The sequence below is a fragment of the Maniola hyperantus genome, chromosome 20 (assembly GCF_902806685.2).
Source record: "Maniola hyperantus chromosome 20, iAphHyp1.2, whole genome shotgun sequence".
Taxonomy (NCBI): Eukaryota; Metazoa; Arthropoda; class Insecta; order Lepidoptera; family Nymphalidae; genus Maniola; species Maniola hyperantus.
The window spans coordinates 10,437,926-10,459,975 of record NC_048555.1 but is presented as its reverse complement, the minus strand read 5'-3'; the positions used below and the strand labels follow the sequence as shown (position 1 = coordinate 10,459,975).

Sequence of the window (22,050 nt, the reverse complement as noted above, 5' to 3'; positions counted from 1 at the left end):
TGCGAGACGTCCCCCGCCTTATACCCCGATTGACATTTCAACCTGTCGCGTACTATACCTATGTCACAGTCTTTTTATTCAAACATAATATTATCACTGACCTTCACTAATTTAAGTACGCTGGACCTGCGATTGCCGATCTGTTTTTAAAGCAACTTGATTTTCGTCATTTTGGCGCTAATAGCATCAGTGAGCGTACTCTGAACTAAATGTTAGTGATGATCTATCAACATAGTGTCAACACGAAAACCTTGACACAAAGTTTCAATTTAATTCACGGTACGCTCAGTGGGGCGCTTCGAATCGGCACAAAAAATAACTGTCATTTTGTAAGGCACACCCAAGGGCACACCTCTTCCAGAGTTCCAACGTACTATATTATGTCCATTTTAGCGGAACTATTAAAGTAGAAAGCCGTTTTAAAGGTGTTTTAAAACGGTAGATTTTTCAATTTTAAAGCTACCAAGTTGCTGTTTCAAGCCGCAACGACGAAATATTATGAGGAAATAGTTTCTAGCAAGATTTCCCGTTTATAACCATTTAGAGCAAAAGCATAATAATTAATAAAAGAAATTGTATGAGAAGGCCTCTTGAGTTTGGAACTTTGTAATTTTTCACGAAATAATGAATGTATGTTGAAAAAAACCGTTGTGTACCTAACTACTCAAAATAAATAGACATAAATATTTTTTATCTTTTATTTCAGAGATTTCTTACTATAAAATAGGTTACATATTTGCGACTTACGTCTCGTCAATTTGCTCAGTTTAGTGAAAATTAAATTTATTTATTTCATATAGTGTACTGTGTACCTACTATGTATTAACCAGATATTATGTAAAGTAAAATATGCTTTATTGTACACCAAAACCAAAACAATAGACATATTATAACAAAGATAGCATGTACAATATTCGGCCTTATCGCTAAAATAGCGATCTCTTCCAGGCAACCTTAGGGTAGAGGATATTATAAAAATTAAAGAAAGCGGAAGGGGTGTACTAATTAAATAAAGTAAATATACATAATATACGTATGTATATATATATATATATATATATAAATACAACAGTAAATAAGAGAGGAATAGACGACAGATATGTATTAGTTATAAATAAATTTGGTTCCGCCTTTAGTGTCGGAACTAGAAACTCGATAGGCGTTTATTATATTCATATATGGCGATTTCGGCCAACAGAATAATCACAGCGAGTGCAATACCAAAAGCCAGTAAAATGAGGGCGCTAGAAAACTCTCTCAGTGTGACGTTGAAGATGCTAGTGTCGGGAGTGTGGACGCATGGTGGCTTCGGCTCGTCCCATATAGATTTGAGTCTATGCATCAACCCGGCTTCGTATATCTTGCGGATTCTGGAACAAAAATGTAGAAGTTTTTTCCAATAAATACTTAGATTTATAATACGCAAAAACCCAGTCGTAAGATTGACATACCAACTCTTAATATAAAAATGTCAGCGCCAAATCTGTCGTACCGTACCGTACCTTACATACCTACTTAAATCATTTCGATCGATTCAATTACCATTTGAATTTGTTTATAGTTTAAGAGAAACATGTTTGTGACGTCATTGACGCTGCGACAGAGCGCCCGATGGCGTCAGAATCGCTGCACTCGAATGACGTTGCCTACATTTTCATAGTAAGTACCTACATTAATTATTCTGTCGCAGCGTCACTGGCGTTGCGCCACTGGTGCCACAGGTGCTTGACTCGAAAATCTACCTTTAAATAGCTTTGAGAGGAAACCAGAAAGCTTTCCAAGAAGCAGCTCTGGTGCTTAAGATGTTCATTGGCACCAGAATCACTAGAAACATCAGGTAACCCACCTATGTTTGCTCGCTCATATCAAACAAAAGAATGAAGATTCTTAGTAGAAGTGAAAGTTCCTAACCCAATAGCCACATGTTCTCTATAAGGTGAATGCTTCGTCAAAGCCGCTGCCATGGTCTGCGGAGGATACAACTGGATCTCATGAGCATCGCATATCTCCCGCTCGCTGAAACTGCTCTTCATGATCCTGTATCCCGTGACACTGTCTACGTGGAACGCAAAACCGCCGCGTTTGACCAGCGCCATGCCTTGTTCCGGAGTGAGGAAGTTGTAATGGCTTCTTGTTACTATCTTCCGGTGGTACAGTTTTAATGCCACTGGGTCTGTCGTGCGCTAGAAACAAAATTTTTTTATGACATTTACTTACAAACATACCTGTAGTGCGCGACAGGTTGAGATCGCAGATCGCTATCGGGTAGAGACGGCCCACACACCCGCACAGCTTCCGCGCTAACCCGGTGCGGGTATGCGGGGCGTCCCCCCGCCTCATACCCTGATTGCCAACTCGACCTGTCGTGTACTATACATAATAAATACACTGTTATAATCAAAAATCGCTAGTGGTGCATTTGAGAATACTTGAATAGTGTTTTTGACATTGAAGCTTGAAAGCGTAGCATAAGAGGGTTGCGAAATTTTTTTTAAGTTTATATTACTAACTGACTGAATTTATTTACTTATGAGGTCTCTTGCAAAAGCGTTAACTTTAGTTATTTTTTAATCTACCCTCTCCTTGAATAAATCACTTTGGCATCGTGAGCCTGATTATGGCTCTAGTCGATAAAGGGTCCCTTTATCATAAACCTAAGGCCATTCCTTGAAGATTCCTTGGCATCAAAATCTAAAATGAGATTCCACAGGTTTACTAGTAGCCTAGTTCCCTGCATAAGATCAAATCTGGTAGTCCCATTTTGTCACTTTTTTTACTAATTATCTAAGTTAGCCCCTGACTGCGATCTCACCTGATAGTAAGTGCTGATGCAGTCTAAGATGAAAGGAGTATGGCAGTTTCATTAAACCATTCTTATCTTATCCCTGATCGGTTTCTACACGGCATCGTACCGGAATCGCTTAGCGGTCGGATTTGCTGGTAGGGTGGTAACTAGCCACGGCCGAAACCTTCCACCACACCAAGCCAGGAATCGAACCCGGGACCTCCTACTCCTTGCAAAACATTTGCAAAATAATAATCAACAGAAAATAGGTACAAATTTATATGATTACAAAAAAAGTAAAGAGCAAACCTTGAAATAATCTTTATTATACAGCACATCCTCTACTCCAGCCTTCAGATTGCTATTCAGCAGATCTTTAAGGTTTCTGATACTCTTCGGAGGTTCTCTTAGTAAAGTGGACACGACTGTCGCATTGTAGTATTGATACAGAGTTAGGGAGAAGATAAAGGTCATGAATATAATGATCTTCATTGATAAAGATCCCCTATTAAGCGTTGAACCTGCAATTTGAGGGTATTTTTTTTAAATAGATAGTCGTAAGTAGGCGCTTCAATTCAATGGTAAGCGACTGTACGGTACCCTACTTACCTACCGAATTGAATTAAAGTAGGTAGGTACTCTTATTATGCAGTAAAAATTTATTTTTTTAAACAATATAACCATGTTAATCATGACTAATAGTCCCCTTTCCCCTCCAACAAAGCGTTAAGTTTGTGCTAGGTCTTAGGTGCTTAGTCGATACTACAATAGTGCAACGGGTGGGGTTTGAACCGCCAATATTTAGGATTTCAGTCCACTCCTGCAACCATTGACCTATTGAGGCACTGAGTAATTAGAATCGAACATGAAAAATCCGACCGAAATGAAGGACCGAAAATAATTAACTAGTTAAGTACCTACCTTGCTGGCTCACTGCACTGAATATGAATATAAAAGCCATAGAGCTCGAGGAATCCTGATCATCCCCAGGTTCTCTCAAAACCTGAAGCTTCAGCATGACACCCAGCGTGACTCCAATCGCACTCAATATAGCAATGATGCAGTACCACACTATGTCTGTGAGTGGACGGGTGTATATTGTGGAGAATCCACCAGGATACTTGGGGTGGCGTAGGATGAAACATGGCCTGTAATTGAAAAGTGTTGTAATAAAGTTGTGCATCTCACTTCTGATGCTTTGTTTTAAACGTGTACTAAGTAAATGTGAGACTATAATATAATCCCGTGAGAACTCTTTGATTTTCCGGTACATACATACAAAGTAGCCTATGTCATTCTCTGGGTCTTTAACTATACCCAAGCGAAAAATCACATTTTTTTTTAGTTAAAGCGTTTTTTAAGCGAAGTTAAAAGATTTGAACAAACCAACAAAATGCTTGTGAGAAAATATTTTGAGTTTCGAAAAGGCAAACGATAAAATAAGTGATCATTTCAAGTCTTTACTTATCGAGGTAAAAATGTAGGTAGGTACTTTTTAAAATTTTGGTTTTATAATATAATCACTAGATGATGCCCGCGACTTCGTCCGCGTGGATTGAGGTTTTTATAAAACCCATAGGAACTTCCAGTAGTTTTCCATATATCCAGTAGTTTTTGCGTGAAATAGTAACACAGACACACACACATACAAACTTTCGCCTTTATATTGGTTGGTTGGTGGTTTAATTTTATGGCAAGAATCGTTAATAATTTTGGTGTCTGCAAGTAACCATACCTAGATTGCCACGTAGGAGTGATGTAATCTATGAACTGGGCCCTGTCCGACCTGTAGAATATAGGGGTACCACCAATATCCGCCTCCCGACGCTGAAGTGAGCCCACCATACCGTCGAAGCTGCCATTACGCAAGTAGCCCCAAGAGTTTGTCCTTCGGAATTCATAGCTAGAAAAGTGTTGAGTACACTCTATAATATAATTATTTCGTAGAAACTCAGATAAAGAATATGTAACTTTTCTAGCAATAAGGAACTTTTAATTTCGAGCGAGGAAAGTGTGTGAAATAAGTAGGTAGGTAGGCAAACCAAAATAATCTTTTCATTTCCAAAGCTTACATAATTAGTTCACCGTAAGTCCGTTGAAGTGAGCAAAACTTTGTCAATTGGGTTTCAGAAAAATCAATCTCCACGCATCTTTAAGCATCCTAGTAGGTAGGTACCTACTTAGAAAGGTTACGTGGAGGGAAGAGCAGCCTAGTTGTGACAACGCATATCAATCGATTGCAACGTTGATTCAAGTCGGTTAGTAAAATATGGATACCCAATTTAACGATTGTTGCAGAAGTATAGGGATGGTCTTCAATAATAGTCAGTTTCCAATTTCACTTCACTGTATTTTTAAGCATAGCTTGCGCCTTCGACTTAATTCTCACAATTGACCGCCATTTTTATTAAACCTACGCTTTTTATACTAATTTGACAGGACAGCAAAACTGACATATTTTAAAGGTTGGTATTATTTAACTTCCAGTATTTTACAAATTGCAAAGTGATTGAACTAAATGATACTTCCTGTGACGTCACAAATCATTAACGTAACAATTAAATCAGCTAGATGTTAAACATGACACAAAATATGTTGATTCAAATAGTTAACAATTAAATATGACTCATAGTCCATTCCCGCCAGATATAAATAACAATCAATCCATTGTATAAGTCTGGATGCCTCATGATGATGGCAGCCATGGAGATGTGGTTTTTGACATTCGGCCATCCTGGAAAGGCCGTGTCTCACGGCACTCAGATAACATCCCCGCTTTCGCACCATCAGTCACCTGACAAAAGAGAAATACCGAACAGTATTCACTTGATTGATACTTAATTTTATTACAAATATGTACCTACATATTAATAGCATATACCATATAAAATATTCAGTTGATTTATTAAGTTATCAACTACTTCTAATCAAAATTGTTATTAATGTTCCTCTTTTAATCATTACTTTAAATGTTTTGCTATATTATTTAGGTAATACATAATGGTAACATTTGATTACCAGTAGGTGGGTGTTTGAAATTGATGAAATGTAAACGATTTCGTTGTATCTGCAATCCAAAATTGTAGGTAGGTACTTGTCTATCCAGATAAGTTTATAACAGCTGACGTCATGACTCATGAGACCATTTTATTAAGGTGGCGCAGTACGCTCGACCTAACCTGTATGCTTTTCACTTGACATTGTATGAGAAAGGTGAGAAGCACGATGATTTTTACTGAAATCAAGGGTATAGGAAAAGTATTTTGAGAAAACAAAAATACTAAATGTATGTTCGCAAAATAGAATATTTCAACTAATGAATAAATAAACTATGTCTAGTGTTAATTTGCTTTAGAATTTTCATACCCCAATTATTTATTTACGCCCAAAGTTGTCATAAATTTAGTGTTAAAATAGGAATCTTTTGAGGCTCGTAACTTTCAAATCAATATTTTTTTAATGTTTAATATATCAATAAACCTAGATAATGGCAAGACAAACCGATGTAATACTTAGTTTTGAGCATATCATATCAAATAATGTAGTAATTACCCTCCTACGTTTGTATGAAGAAAGCACTGAACTGAGCCCACTTAAGAAGTTAAAATTGGTTTAGATATCTACTGCACAAGAAAAGCTAGGTTTGACATTGTAGCATATCACGAGTTATTTTTCAAGGTCGTTATTATATTATTATCAAGTTAATAACTCGGTAAGTAACTGACGTTCGACGTTCCTAGAGTTCTGCATTAGGAAGAACTTTACATGGGCATGACACCTATAAACTTAAGAAAAACAGTATGCATACTTAGACGAGATTTCATTTCTATCCCTTTTAAATCTGCAGGGGACGATTATTGAATTTTATATTCTTATGGTCTTGTTTTAGCAGAGTTTACTGTAGGTACTTTTAATTCATCTCGAACAATTTATCATGGGAAGGTCAAATAGATTCCATATCCAAGTCATTGTGTTGGAGAGAATAGAGATCACACGGAGACTATGTTGGAGTGATTCACACACACACACACACGTACACACAGAGGCACACACACCATTTGGGTAGGCGACACATATGTATGTCACACGTTGCACATATCACACAGACTATTTGCGCAGGTCACACAGCCCCGTTGGGTAGGTCACACAGACTCGATGCGCAGGTCACCAAGACCATTTGCGTCGGTCAAACAGTCTTCTTTACGATTTACTACAGTCCCTTCTTTAGGAAGATCTCACAGATATGCTCTAGGGATGTGACAGACATCATACTTCAAATGTATTTTTAGTCCAATGATGAGTTTCCATGAGGAATAAGGAACAGAACACGGGTACAGAATAAAACAGTCAGGATAGAAAGTATAAGAATCATCTTACAAACAAGAATCATAATATTATTGATACAAGAAACAGGACTGATACAGACTAAAGCATGTAGGGGAGTAATTCTGACAATGCAAGAATGTCATTCGTCACTTATCGGGATTTTTTGAATTTATAAAATTACAGGAGTAATGTTACTGGCATGTCTCAGTTGCATATTAAATAATAAAATCAAACTTAAGGAGTTTCTAATTTTATATAACACTATTATTTAATTAATGAGTTATTCATAATAAAAGTTTATTACTAATTAATTAGGATTTTGGACTTATGGACCAATATTTCAATTTAATCGTGATTTCTGTATTTTAATCATACTTACTAGATTTACTGTAATACTTAATGTAATGACTGTAGTATAATTAAATTAAAGTAGAGTTGAGCTTCGTTTAACTATAAGTTCTACCTACTATTGTTTTTTATCTAATTTCACTCTTGACGATGACATTTTTAGGGGAAGTCACTTTCGAAAGTCACTCAGACATTTCGATAGGGAAGTCACTCAGAAGTTTCGTTACGGAAGTCACACAGATATTGAGAAGTCACTCAGATGTTTTTTATGGAATTCACACAGATGTTCCATTAGGGAAGTCACTCAGACATTTAGATAGGGATGTCACTCAGATGTTTCGTTATGGAAGTCATACAGATTATCCGTTAGGAATGTCACTCAGATGTTTCGTTACGGATGTCACACAGACGTTCCGTTAAGAAAGTCGCGCAGTCTTTCAGATAGGGAAGTCACTCTGATTTATCGTTAAGGAAGTCACACAGTCGTCCCGTTAGGGAAGTCACTCAGACATTACATGTTTGATGATAATTAGCATCTGCTGATTTAGCGATATATTACCTTTCGATTCAAAATTAATAACTGTTAGTTTTAAGTAGGTACATCGATATTATTTAGCTCATAATATGTATATTTCAACGTTGCCAGTGCGGCTCCCTCCGGTGCAAGGTCGCCACTCCAGCACCCCAGGACACCCCCACGTCTATCGATTGATGATGATGATGATGATGTCGAAGATGTATATTTTGTCATCTGTGTATTTTTATTATAATGAATTTTATTTAATCTATTGATGACATTTAAATTGTGTCTTGAACTAAGCCCTGCCCGCTTTATTTTGCACATCAGTCTTTTTTTCAACTACATATTTCGTTGTCAGTTTAGTAATTTTATGCTTCGAAGTCATGACGACCGTGCTCGAAAAATAATAGTTCACGATCGTAATCACCTATAATTGGTTAATGCTCACCATCACTCATCAGCTATCATGCATTGTTGCAACAAGAATACCTAAAAATCGGCCTATCACAATAATTGAGATTGTAATAATATTTGATACAGTTTATCCGCAACTGACCCACTGCTGTCATTGTAACATTATTGTCTTCCTGCAATTCGTAAACCTATCTTACTATTACTTATTAACTTGTAAGCATAATCCTATTACCTACTGAATTTCATCTGTACTAGCCAATGGTTAACCTGTACGCTATCTATCTTTTAGTTACGATAGTCTCTTTTATATAAATACCTAGTTTTATTGTGTATGAATTTTGTTTTAACTTATTTATTTTTTATTAAAGTTATAGAATGTACACTGTACAGGGCATTATTTTTGTTAAATTCAATGCCACAAAACCTGGTAACCTACATAATATTTGAGATAGTGGGTAGGTAAGAAAAATGTGCAGCTCAACTTGTAACATCGTGGTATTGCTGTTAGTGAAACCGGTAGTAGTGATCCGTAGGTAATTATTACACACTATATAGATTGCTCTTTTTTTTTTAAGTTTACGTTTGTAATTTATGTCGAGAATTTTTCTTAAAATTTTTCGTAAGATTGATTTTTAACGTAGGAACAATAAATTCGAGTCGTCATTGTTGTTGGTTAGTCAAATAAACAAAATATAAATTAAAAAAAATAGTTGCTGAGTTTTTGTCGGCTATTCTCAGGTCTGGGCGCGTTTAGAACCCTCATAGCTTTAGTTTCAAGTTTAAGTAATTAATGATCACCATTACATTATTGTTTTACAAATTCAACAATTAACGATCAAAAAGTGTACAATGTTACCCAATTTGAATAAATGTTTTGACTTTGAAATAGTGTATCTATGACTACTTATCTAAAAAGAATTCAGTACCTACACACAGTTCCTAGCAAAAATTAAATTTCCAACATTAATCTGGCTCTATTTTCTGGTCTTCAAGGTGTTTAATTAATTTTATAAATTTTGTTACATTAAGATTAGTTGGCTAGACGTATTGTAGTTTTCTTAGTTTTATTGGGTTTCTCACACAGTTTTTAACTTGGATAAGTCACACAGACATTATATTGGAAAGTCATTAGAATAGAATAGAATAGAATGTTTTTTTTTATTCATGTAAACTTTTTAAAAGTGCTTATGAATAGTCAGGTAGTTATAATTTACCAGTAGGTAAGCATGAATAGGTCACACAGTCACTAAAGTTGGGTAAGGATTAAATAATTCAAATGTCCTCGTATTTAAAGTCTCGTGGTGAACTGATTGCGGCCGATCCGAACAAATCAGACCAACAACTTGGAAACCAAGATTAATATTTATATGTATGAGCCTTTAGTTTTGAAACCGGAACAGAATCTACTTACTACATCACCTACGTTTATAAAGTAGCATACATACTTCAATGCAGATAAACTCTCCAGAGATGGAATAGCATAAGTTATTTTAGTTACGAATAAGAACATTAAATATTGTATTAATCAGCACACAGAGCCACCCTATGAGGCGGTAGTCATGGGACTCATGGACCTATGCGGTGGTCAGATTTTGTGATTCGATTTATTCCTCAGGATTTGCGGTGACTGGAGTACTTAGTAACGTGTACAAAGGTTATTTAATTTTATCGGCTGCCTAGTGATAATGATAATCAGACCTACATCGGAGAGATCACAAAAAGTATACACCTATTTTTTTGTAATTACACACACATGCACATTATTTTACACAAATTATTACATAAAGTGATTATATTATGTGAGTGCACCTAAAGCCTCTCCTCATGATGAAATCTTTAGATACTTATGGTATTTTTAACTCATTTTACAAAAATTAACTTCCGGGATCAATGTAGGTAGGCAAAGATTCTATCTGCACTAATGTAATATTATGAGAGTAATTTGCATATTATGCTTAGAAAATTTGTTGGTTAGATGTAATACGACTCACCGAGTGTAGGTATGCTCGACTTGTTGCTATGGCGACACAGGAGTCGGTGCCCTTGCGTCCCGCACGGCGCGGCGTGGCTCGTTGCGCCCCGATCACCCGATGCCGGATTTGTTGACATCAGCAACCCCGTGGCTCGTGATTGATCCGTCATCGTCAGTAGATTACAGCAGCGCTTCTTGTTCACGCGTGGCAAAGACGTAGTTGAACTTTAATCCCCTTTTCTACATCTTGAAGCCCGCGCTGAAGTAGTAGATTCTTCCACAATTTTCCGATGACGATAAGTAGGTACTCTCAATAAAGTAAGTAGGGCGTCTGGTATTGGTATTGTAGACCGCAATTTTGCACGTAGATATTTCAACTTCAAGTCCTCTGATGTTATAATACACAGAAAAGTCCTCTGGTCGCATCTTGAAGATGAGTTTGCGTCGATATAGGCCCGCGGCGTAATTTTCTAAGCAGAGGCGTGGTGTTTTCAGAAGAGAAAAAAAAAAAATCTTTGACATTCTTCAATGTTCTGCTCTCTTCTCTTCTTAGTATCCCACTTCTGAAATGTTGCAGAAGTATAGGGATGGTCTTCAATAATAGTCAGTTTCCAATTTCACTTCACTGTATTTTTAAGCATAGCTTGCGCCTTCGACTTAATTCTCACAATTGACCGCCATTTTTATTAAACCTACGCTTTTTATACTAATTTGACAGGACAGCAAAACTGACATATTTTAAAGGTTGGTATTATTTAACTTCCAGTATTTTACAAATTGCAAAGTGATTGAACTAAATGATACTTCCTGTGACGTCACAAATCATTAACGTAACAATTAAATCAGCTAGATGTTAAACATGACACAAAATATGTTGATTCAAATAGTTAACAATTAAATATGACTCATAGTCCATTCCCGCCAGATATAAATAACAATCAATCCATTGTATAAGTCTGGATGCCTCATGATGATGGCAGCCATGGAGATGTGGTTTTTGACACGATATATCCCGGTTATTATCACTTATCATCTGATATAATAAATGACTGAATCTTACAGAGATAAGTGCTTCCCTGTCAACTTTTACTTTCTTTTTCACTTTATTGTAGGTATATGTTTTTGGTACAAATAAATAAATAAAAAGAAATCAGCACTGAGGAATATGACGCAAAGGGTTTAGAAAGCCTTCGTTAGGTACCTGAAATTGAATATATTCCCCAGATATTTTATTAATGTAAAGAACTTCAGTTTATGCAAAGAATCCACTATAGACTCCTCCGGTCTCGTATGTTCCAAATAATGTTCAAAAGTTTGATTCATTATAGGATCGACCACAACTACAACGCATTTCAAAACTACCCCCGTTAAATTGGTCCTTTTCTTCTGATCTAAATACAGTTTTGAGTCCCAGATCCCAGCCTTGGTTACCAGAAAAGAACCTTTAGTGTAAAACCCTTTGTTATAGGCTTCGTGCAAATAAAATGAATTAGGTTCTCCGCTTTTTGTTATAAGAATAACATCAGAGTTAATCTCAAATGGAAACTTCGACAAAATGTTTGCAGTAGATTCAAGATGATCAGTTTTAATCAACCAAGTGTAAGAGCTTCGGAAATGTGTTTCGTCGATCATTCCAAAAGTCACGTTCCAGAATTCGCAGGATGCGTCCAAAATGAACCCAATTTTAGAATATCCAGTTTGTATAGGCCTCGTGTCCGATGTAAAACTCGACACTTTAATATTGTTGTCGTTTAAGATTTTCTGAATAGCAACTATGTTGTAGCTACTGTAGGAATTCAAAATAACGACACTTTCTATGTTTTTGAATTTTAAAATGTCTAATATTATAGAAATTGCACATACGGGCCACATATTGAAGAGAAACATTATTGAGATTAAATTCATTTTTACATTGTCTCAAAAGTAAATTAGAAATGAAATAAAAGATCTAGAAACCAACTTGAATCTAGGTAACTAGGTAGGTACTTAATTTATCAAGTTTCTATTGACAACAAAATTGCAGACGAGATATTACTGTCAGCAGAATGATGATTTAAATGTGTAATGATATGATGATTGGCCATTTGATGAACTTGTTTTTAGGGTTCCGTACCCGAAGGGTGTCAACGGTATTTACTAAGATATTGTACTAAGACTCCGCTGTCCGTGCGTCCGTCTGTCTGTCTGTCAGCGGGCTGTATCTCGTGGACCATGATAGGTAATATAAATTTTCACTGAATGTGTTTATACTGCCGCTATTGCCGCTATAAAAGCAAATACTAAAAATTTCAAAAAAAAAAAGAGTATTATTTCTAGTAGTACGATGGTAGGTACGGAACTCTTCCTGTGCGAGTCTGGCTCGATTTTTTTTTAAAGTTTTATAACAGGTTGAAATGGCAATCGGGGTATGAGGCGGGGGCACACCCACACGTCACTCGCGCAGGCACGGGATTAGCGCGGGGCTGTGCGGGTGTGCGGGGGCGTATTAGTTTTTCTAAGATGTTCGTCGATAACGCGTTAAACTAACTAAAACTAAAACTTTAGACTAGGTGTTATAAAAGTTCTAAAATATGTATTTGTCCTTCTAATTTTCTACAGATTTCTACAGACAAATTTAAATAAAATCACATTTGTAGAGTTAACATGAGTCTATTTTTGAGGACACAAAATAAATTACAAAATTGTAGTTAATTAAATAATAAATAGGTAAGTTATCATATTGTATGAAATTACATTTCGAAGAGTATGTTAAATATTTTTAAATTAAGAGAATACATTTTGAAAGGGAAACGCTGCTTTATCTGGTACCAACAGATCAGCTAAATAGCACACAGTACCAGCCGTGCCCTCATACAGACTCTCTGGATTATCAGGAAGCCTTGCATCCCTCAAAAACTCATCTGTGGTCATAAATGCAGCAAACAAGTTAGCTCGGTGTACATATTTCTCATCTCCAGTTAGTCTGAAGAGAAGGAGGAATACATATCCATTGCCCGCTACGCCATGACAAATTCCAGGGCCCTTTCTAAGTAACCCTTTATTCCAAACAACTTCTCCAGCTTTGATACAAGCATTTCGAAACTTTTGGTCTTTAAATACTAAGTATGCTTTAGCCATTAAGTATACTGTGCCAGGCGCCCCATGGCACCAGTGTACGAGCTTATGTTCTGGTAAACCTATCTCCTCCATACAGCAAGGCCAGTTACCTTCTTCAGACTGTAAAGAAGCTATAAAGTCAACTGTAGCCTTAATATCATGGGCAGCTGACTTATTATGTTCCAAGTAACCAGGTACAGATAGAAGCATCTGCAATATGAAGCTAATGCCGTGTGCAGCACCTATATATTCTGTGTTATAATAATGATACATTAAAGGGCAGGGGCTGCCGCGTTTTCTAGAATATTCTCGCCCGGATGCAATCATAACATCACATATTTTATAAAGCTCTTCATTTGTGAAGATTTGAGTTTGTATCTCACGAGCTAGCCACAATGCTCCAGCTAAATAACCAGCACGACCCACGAAGAGTTCGTCGCCACCGCATTTCAGGAATTTAGGATTTAAATACTGACTGTATAGAGATTTATAAGATTTCAGGTGGTCAGCAAATATCTCATCTCCCAATTCACGCTTCAAAACCGTCGCCAAAGCATGTGTGCCGGCGTCACCGAGGAGAAATGAAGTCCGGTCGCCCGCCGATGTCTCTAACGCTGGAGAAAGGTATTCGACTGCCTTCTCTATGTACTGGGTTTTATTCTCCGACAACAACGGGTTTTTCGCCAAATAATAGAACATGTACGAAACGCCGGTAACGCCGACGTAAAGCCCGCCATCAACATTTTTGCGGTGCGGTTGAAGGCGTTTAGCTATATTCGTAGTGTGCTCGTTTATTTGCGAGATTATCCCACTCTTGTCCAGTGCCAGGCTCGCTCCATGTTTATAATCTTCATATGGATTAGGAAAGAATCGCACCATTTTCAAGCCGAGCGGTGTGGCGGCTGACGAGTGTTTACGAAATGCTCGAAATGAAAATACCTTTCGAAGCAGTTTACTCATCAATAATTGGACTCTCTTCTTTCCGTTGCTTCTTTATAAATATTTAATGGCACACTACTAATAATAATGTTTTATTTCTTTTGGACATCTATCAGAAAAGAAAAGAAATGAAAAATCATAAAATCATGAAGCGTTATTGTTATTGTTTTGTTGCCGTTGCTTTTTTATTTTTTTTATTTTAATTTATTTGACGGCCCTGGATAGCAGTCCTTTAAGGCCTGTTGCCGTTGTAATTTTTGACAGTTACAGACAAATAACCAAATCTTGAAACTTACTTGATTCAACCTTTAGAAAATAACGTCGACAAAGAATAAAGTGCGTGTTATAATTGCGTTCAAATTAAAATTAATTTCCATACGTTTGGCGGTTGCTTAGCTACAGTTTGGTTACAGTTTTATGTGAAGTTTATGATAAAATGGACTAAAACTGCCTTTTATACGAATTTATTATTATAATAGAACAAAAGTCATATGAAATGGGGCCAATTCAGTAATAAGGTTTTATAGTTTCCATTTCTAATGCCTATTACATACAATCGTGGAAATGTAAGAGTATTTTTAAATTTCATTAAATCGTTAGAGTGATTATAATTAGGTTAACACGTTTTTATTTATAAGGTAAGAAAAATAGCTTTTCGGGCTAGAGGAAGATCAGCACAGTCTTTAGATGTCAGTGGCCCACGAGTTGACACAGGAGCAGGAGGCGATGGACGTGTATTCTTGCATATACGGCCTGCTCTGGCTGATTCTCGGTCTACATTGCAACGCTCTAACACCACACTCACAGGGTAAAATATAATTTAATATTTTTTATGTGTATATCGACCGTAACAATCTATTAAAATTAATGAAATATCACTCCTCTATCAATAAGTGATTTCACATATCTTTCTAATCCATAGGGTCAGTCAAACCACTATTCTTAAATAATTACCTATTAAGGTTAGTTAACTTACAAAATTATTAAAATTTCCCAGAAATAATTACATATGTAAAGAAGATATCAAAGATGATTCCGTTAATTTGCAAGCTGTGGGCGAGGGTAAAGTACAGTTATCTCGAACCCCGCAAGAAAAAGACCGTTTGCCCGACAGGATAAGTTTGGACAGGTATATTATAATCACATTCATACAATCGACATACGGCCCAAATTAATATATATACAGGGTGTAATTGAAACGCTAGCAAAAACTTAGCCCTATTATTATACCTACCTAAATACAATCCAATACCAATAACCGGTTGCCTTATACAATACATTGTTCCTTTTTTTATTAATTTTTAAAGTGGCAAACACCCTTTTACCAATAAAAAAATAAAAAAAATGAATAACTCGAAAACGATACACTTTCGCATAAGCACTTTAGGGGTCGTTTGATAGCTAATGTCCTGTACTATAACCCCTTAACGGTATCGTGTCCTATTTTCCTGTAACCCTGTATATGTGGGTGCCGCCCCGCACGTCAGGCACGCTCGTTGAAACTTCCTACTTTCGGTAGCTTGAAGGTTTAGCTTTAGGTATGTTTTCAAATACGGCACCGATCTACACTGACATAGGTCGCGTTGTGGTGGGTCGTAGGAATCACGAAAAAATTAAAATAATTTTTGTACCATGAAAGGAAACTACTACTCTTTCGAACTACAACTCTTTTGAATGTTTAATAACTTTGTTTCGCCCCATCGATTTTGAATCAAACATTTATATAGGTATATAGAAAGGTTACAATGTAATCTTTGATTTAAAACTATTTTGGTTCATGTCCGCAAAGCGGGTCAATTATGCACAATTACCTTTTGTTATGACGCCTTCAACAGTTTTTTGAATGTTCACGTGTAATATCAATAGTGCCCAAAGACATTTAATACTTTAAGACATATAATTAATATACTTGATTAATTCTAGAATATAATTTACAGACGCGGTCTTTCATCGATACCACATATAGTTGGCGAGCCAGGTCTACGTCTCTTATCATTACAACACAATTTGATTAACACTTTATCAGGACTTTCTCCTCTGGATTTAAGTAAGCTTGTTTTCCTAGACGTGTATGATAACCAGATTGATAAAATTACGTCACTTGAGAAATTGTTTAGCTTGAGAGTTCTCCTATTGGGTAAAAACAGGTAATGTTATAACTTAAATGTTTTTCAAATAAAATGAGGAGCTGTCCATCAAAATGGTGAAACTTTTTTTAAATCCAGACATTCATTTTCAAGCAAAACGGTCTAAAACCGTGCTGAAATTGAGTCCAAAGTTCGTAATTTCGATCACCGAATACAAATTTGAACTTATTTCTAAGCAAAAATGACCTAAAACTGAGACTAAAGTTTGTGATTTCAATCAAAACATATAATTACAGTATTTTTTTTTTTTAAATTTTAATAGCTTTGATTCGGTTTACTCATGCTCTAAAATTTTATTTCATTCTTATTCAGTACACTGTTTTGTTTCCCAGCTCCTTTACTTTCATTCAAGAGATTTCTTAAGATAAGTTAGTTAATTTGTTGAAATAAATTATTTATTTTTAGAATTAAAAGAATAGAGGGTTTATCGAATTTACTGAAACTTGAGGTACTAGATTTACATGGCAATAGGATAACAAAAGTTGGATGCTTGTCCAATCAGACCGAGCTCAAAGTTCTCAACTTAGCAGGAAATCAAATAAAATGCATAGGACCGATGGATCTACAGGGATTAACCTCTTTGCGTGAATTAAATCTTAAGCGAAATCGCTTAAGAAAATTACTCGGCTTTCAGAACACAATGAAGTTGCAAAAGCTATACCTCGGAAATAATGATTTACAAAGGTAACAGAATCACTGCTCTTAATTTATTCACCTAAAAAATATTTCTAATATTACTCTTTATTATTTATACAGTATTGAGGATGTTTCAACATTAGCTGAAGCTACATCACTTATCGAAGTTTCTTTGGATGGTAATCCGGTAGCTTTGGGTGGCGATTGCACTCCTTTCTTAGTATCATATCTGCCAAATCTTATTACATTAACAAACATGCACGTCAGTAATCAGGTAATAACTGATTTTAGTACAAAATAATTATTGATTTCTCTAAAGTTACAATAAAATAATCATTTTATTTTTATTTACATATTCATCAATGATACAATGATTCAATTGCACCGTTGTAGGTTCGTCGTGCTGCTATGGCTTGGCGTAATAACAAAGAAGCTGCTCATGCTGCATACTGCGCATTAAGTGGCTCCGCTCAACAAGCTGCCCGACGTGATCAGATAATTAATAATGCTCGAACTAACTGGGAACTACTCAGGTTTGTATGAGAGCAGATGATGTGCACTCAACCGTAACAATAGGTAGATCTTCCTCCAGACATTTATTATATTCGAGGCTCATTGTAACTTTGAACTTGAACTGAAAACTTCATTAGTATGATTGAGAATCTATGCTTAGAGATTGTTCTTGTAACAACATCTCGTTTGTTTGTTGTTGGAGCTTTATTGTTTTTCTAGAAGTTTATATTCCTTAAAATGGAAATCTAAACTCACACCCCCATTCCATTTCCAGATCAGAAAACAAATGCTTTATAACGACTGCCACAAGCTCAGTTAAGCAAGATGATATCGAAGAGTTAGAAATAGAGTCTGCTGCTGGCATGCAATGTGATGAAACTCAAACAGTAGAGACAAATGTTATTCCTGATTTAATAGCGTCTACACAGAAAGGTGATAATAACAAATCAGATTACAAAATAAACAACGTTGATACTAGTACGCAAGTTTTTTCTAACATTTCTACTCCGAAGCCTGTAACGCAAAAATTGCAGAGAAGCTCAACTGCCCGGAAACCTTCTGACAGACGTGTTAACTTTTCTGAAAGAAGCGCTTCTCAAGATACGGACGTATCTAATTCTACTTCTACAAGTAGTGATCTTAGATTACCACCAATTTTACTGCCAATTATATCGTCACTGGAAAATGTTAAATTGAATGACAGTACAGAACCCGTATTAAAAAGATGGGAAAGTATTTCTAGTGTTGAACCAATAGGTGATTCATCAATAAGTTCCATGCCTTCTTCGTCTAGTGATAGTGATGATGATACTAATATAAAAAGACAACTTCGAAGGGTGCCTACTGTAAGACGACGTGAAAACTTTAGTTCAATGCGATCTAAATCTGTTTGCGACCCAGAAAGTCGGCGGGTGAAAGCAGGTGCTAGGATATCTGACAACTGTGAAAATACTAGTAATATTTCATGCAATACAAATGTTGGATCTGTTGCCACATCTTCGACATCAGGAAGTGACAATAATAGTAAATTTTTAAAAAGACAAGGTTCTTTAAATAGCAGAACAAATACAAGAAATATTCGCAGTGCAACTATAACGAGAAGAAACGAGAGAGCATCATCAGCTCACCGTGCTTCAACTGCTCGAGCAAAGTCTACTAAAAATTTAGCAAGTCTAAAATCGTCAGAGCCTGTTCCCAAACCACTACCTCAATGTAAAGACAGGGAACAAGGCGTTGATTATCTTGTAGAGGTTTGTGATGGTCTCGTTAGCGCTTGGGGTGCCGGGGCAGTGCGGCGTCTAGCTCGTGATTGGGATTGGGAAAGAGCACGATCGGTGACTCGTGCAGCCTTTCATTATGTACATTTTCATGCTGTCGCTCAGGCACTACCGGAACTTAAAGCCAAGTAAGTTACAAAATTTAGTTGAAATGATCCAGATTGTAAAAATATACCTAAAAATATATTCATAAATTTTTAGGTTTCCTAACGTGACACATATATCTGTTCGCGCAACTGGGTTACAACATTTGGGCCAATTGCATGCCTTGGCTGAATTACGAGGAGTAACTGGTTTAAATATAATGCCTGAAGGAAATCCTATTTGTGCCAAAATTTGGCGAGAATATACGGTATATAGACTTGCCCACTGGGGTCTAAAAGAAATTAACGATGTACTGGTAAGTAACACTTTTTTCAGTACTTAAATGATAAAAAGTAACTTTTACGTTGCTTTGAATATCTAACTTTTATTATTAACTCACCTCTTGATCAGATTACAGATGAAGAAATGAAGCTAGCTAATAAAACATATAGTGGCTTAAGTGATATGGTTTTACGTGCACTACCTGACGCTCCGTTACAACCCTTATTAACAAGATTAGGCAAAACTGGAAACAGTGGCTCTAGTGCTAAAGCGTGGTTAAGAGCTGCAGATCCAGCACTTCGAGATGTTATAGCTAAAGAAGCGCTGCAATATAAGAAAGGACATGTTTCGCAGGTATATTTTTTTCATGGAGCTTCAAAACTTAGTAATCTTAACTAGTAACTAGTAACTTAGTATTAAAAATAAAATATTGATTTTAATAATATAAATATGTTCGACAGGAGGACATGAGTTGGAGAGTTCGCGGCCGAGGTCAACTATCGCATGCGATTGATTTAGCATGTGGAGCGGCTATACGACTGCGCACACTTGAACTTCTGTGGCCTACAATATTTGTGGAAATGATTGAAGAAGTCTTACGAGATTTTGCCAACATGGAAAATCATGTTAAAGAACAAATGCGTATGCTTATGGACTCTTTGTGACACATTTTGCAAATGGTTCTTATAAAATTTGTAAAGCTAAATTGACAAAGTACCTACTCGTTACAAAAAACACAGACCTGTATTAGTCTGGGAAATTTTCCACTTTTTTAGAAATAAAGACAACATAATTTTCGTAGTAAAACCTACCAGCAGCACTAATCGACTATGAACTGCACGGTATTTAGTATAATATTAGAAGTATCCTTTTTAGATAATAAATTACAGATTCCTAAAACACACACTGATGGCAATACACAACTGCTAAATAGTAAAAATTTACACGAAATTAATATGAAATAATAATATTTTCCAATATTAGTTGGTGGTATTTGTTAATGATATTGTAATTATTAAAAATTGTCAATTGACCACAATCTTTAAATATATTATATTATTTTAGTACAATTTGAAGTGAAACACATATCCATTACTCATAATATACGAGTACATATTTTTCAACACTTTATAATGGTATTTTGTTAAGTACTAATTAATATATAAATAGTGCTTATCAATATCAGATATAGCTACCTAGCCCATATTTTCAGAACTGATACATTACTTCACATAGTTGCTCAATATTACTAAGACAAAGAACTAGACTTAGAGCTAGAATAAATAGCCAAGTAAATTAATATTATTTTGTTTAAAAATTCACGTACGTATGATGTATATTGTGTTATGTAGAAATAAAAACATTTTGTAAAAATTGAGATGTCGTGCTTAGCAAAGGCAAGATATGACTGGTCTATACTTATTACATAGTCCCAGTTAACGGCCGGCTTTTCTTTCTAGATAGTGGGACGACTTTATAATTTATGCAAAAAAACTTTTGACGCTTTATTAGTTCAAGCGAGTTCCCAAAAATACTGTTCTCATCATCTTGCTTTCTCTGCAATAGAGTCCGGCTACCTTGGTATACCACTCTTTCTGTGGTGATCAGGCTTAGCCGGCCTAGCGCCACAATAAACTAGCCTCACCGTTGCCACTACGGTGATTGACGTTGACGCCTTCGGTCACCATGGGCTGTCTTGTTCGAGAAGCGCCATAGTGGCCTCAATGACATCATCCGGGGATTCCTTGGCACCGCTCTCATGGCAGATGTGCTAGAACCTCTAGAACCTATTGGCTTGGCGCATAGTCATGGCAAGAGGCTGACTTGATGGTATGAGTTATGATATTCATTCCTTGGAGGATGGCAAGTCGCTTGCTTGCCGAAAAGGCGCAAATATGACAACCTCAATAAGAGCTTCATATTTTGTGCTTTTGACGTGGAGACAGGGCAATGGGGCCAAGGGGCTCGAGCTCTTTTTGAGGAAATTTCTTGTTTATTTAATTTTTATTTAAAAAATGTTTTACCTAGTTATTAAGGTTTAAGTTTATTATTAAGATTTAAGTTTATTTTTTGAAATGGATATTTTTCAAACATGTTAAGAACATCATTAACAATATATTATATAAAAAAATCTAATGAGGGTTGTTATTTTTACTGTCCAATGTGAAAACCAGTGAAAACTCCCGTGCCCAGAAATATATTAATTTGTCTTCTAATTCCGAATGCATCTTATTCCCAACCGTACCAACACTCCCAACATGAAAATATTGTTGCTGTTGTTTGTGTCAATTGTCAAAGTCAAATATGTGTAGGCGTGTCAATGTTATAATAGGTTTTACTGTCATACATTCCGTGAAAAGAAACGTTGCATGAAGGAAGCTTTACTCTGTGAAAAGAAGCCATCTTGGATTAGCCGGCAGAGTTGGATTTTGACAGACACGCGTAGGTTGTCTGATTCAGAATTCACTCTAGCCTTTTTATTAGAATTCAGATTAGCTTCGGTAATTCGAGATAGGTAGCTTTTAGCGTGAATAATAATGATCGTGATATTTAATTCTGTGATTGTGATAATGTAGAATGTTTGTGTTAAATCGTAACCTTAAAGTAATTCTAACCTTTAATGCTATCCGGTGACTTTGTCTGCAAAGCACTATTAATAATGTTCGCGTAGTTGTTAGACGAATATGGAATATTAATTATATTGGTGAATA

The 22,050-nt window shown here is 36.0% G+C and overlaps 4 protein-coding genes across 5 annotated transcripts; 1 reads left to right on the top strand and 3 right to left on the bottom strand.

Moving 5' to 3' along the window:
• Window positions 1-938: 938 nt before the first annotated feature.
• On the bottom strand, window positions 939-20,582 carry LOC117992013 (ionotropic receptor 75a-like). Of its 2 annotated transcripts, XM_069505232.1 has the most exons (6): window positions 20,436-20,582; window positions 4,521-4,688; window positions 3,707-3,933; window positions 3,095-3,306; window positions 1,912-2,183; window positions 939-1,370 (listed from the first exon to the last, which is right to left on the bottom strand). In XM_069505232.1, exons 2-6 carry the CDS (start codon window positions 4,628-4,630, stop codon window positions 1,145-1,147), a joined length of 1,047 nt encoding a protein of 348 aa, XP_069361333.1. In that variant the 5' UTR covers window positions 4,631-4,688; window positions 20,436-20,582; the 3' UTR covers window positions 939-1,144. The 2 variants fall into 2 exon arrangements, with proteins under 2 accessions (XP_069361333.1, XP_034835553.2); XM_034979662.2 differs by lacking the exon at window positions 20,436-20,582 and having other exon boundaries at window positions 4,521-5,069.
• On the bottom strand, window positions 11,374-12,671 carry LOC138403711 (uncharacterized). The gene has a single exon (XM_069505233.1). It carries the CDS (start codon window positions 12,268-12,270, stop codon window positions 11,545-11,547), a length of 726 nt encoding a protein of 241 aa, XP_069361334.1. The 5' UTR covers window positions 12,271-12,671; the 3' UTR covers window positions 11,374-11,544.
• On the bottom strand, window positions 12,996-14,616 carry LOC117991831 (lanC-like protein 3). Its single transcript, XM_034979462.2, has one exon. The coding sequence runs from the start codon at window positions 14,419-14,421 to the stop codon at window positions 13,129-13,131; it is 1,293 nt and encodes a 430-aa protein (XP_034835353.1). The 5' UTR covers window positions 14,422-14,616; the 3' UTR covers window positions 12,996-13,128.
• Window positions 14,766-20,505, top strand: LOC117991821 (leucine-rich repeat-containing protein 49). Its single transcript, XM_034979440.2, has 11 exons — window positions 14,766-14,966; window positions 15,039-15,208; window positions 15,398-15,529; window positions 16,338-16,547; window positions 16,953-17,231; window positions 17,304-17,457; window positions 17,577-17,716; window positions 17,971-19,101; window positions 19,175-19,373; window positions 19,469-19,693; window positions 19,801-20,505. Exons 1-11 carry the CDS (start codon window positions 14,940-14,942, stop codon window positions 20,002-20,004), a joined length of 2,871 nt encoding a protein of 956 aa, XP_034835331.1. The 5' UTR covers window positions 14,766-14,939; the 3' UTR covers window positions 20,005-20,505.
• Window positions 20,583-22,050: the final 1,468 nt, after the last annotated feature.

Excerpts from the sequence above, each read along its gene's own strand:
- LOC117991831 (XM_034979462.2), bottom strand. The coding sequence starts at position 14,421 with ATGAGTAAACTGCTTCGAAAGGTATTTTCATTTCGAGCATTTCGTAAA.
- LOC138403711 (XM_069505233.1), bottom strand. The coding sequence starts at position 12,270 with ATGAATTTAATCTCAATAATGTTTCTCTTCAATATGTGGCCCGTATGT.
- LOC117991821 (XM_034979440.2), top strand. The coding sequence starts at position 14,940 with ATGCCTATTACATACAATCGTGGAAAT. Across the intron at positions 19,102-19,174 it reads CTACCGGAACTTAAAGCCAA|GTTTCCTAACGTGACACATA; the intron begins GTAAGTTACAAA and ends ATAAATTTTTAG. Across the intron at positions 19,374-19,468 it reads AAGAAATTAACGATGTACTG|ATTACAGATGAAGAAATGAA; the intron begins GTAAGTAACACT and ends CCTCTTGATCAG.
- LOC117992013 (XM_069505232.1), bottom strand. The coding sequence starts at position 4,630 with ATGGTGGGCTCACTTCAGCGTCGGGAGGCGGATATTGGTGGTACCCCT. Across the intron at positions 3,307-3,706 it reads CAGTGCAGTGAGCCAGCAAG|GTTCAACGCTTAATAGGGGA; the intron begins GTAGGTACTTAA and ends CTCAAATTGCAG. Across the intron at positions 2,184-3,094 it reads ATAATAAAGATTATTTCAAG|CGCACGACAGACCCAGTGGC; the intron begins GTTTGCTCTTTA and ends TTTTGTTTCTAG.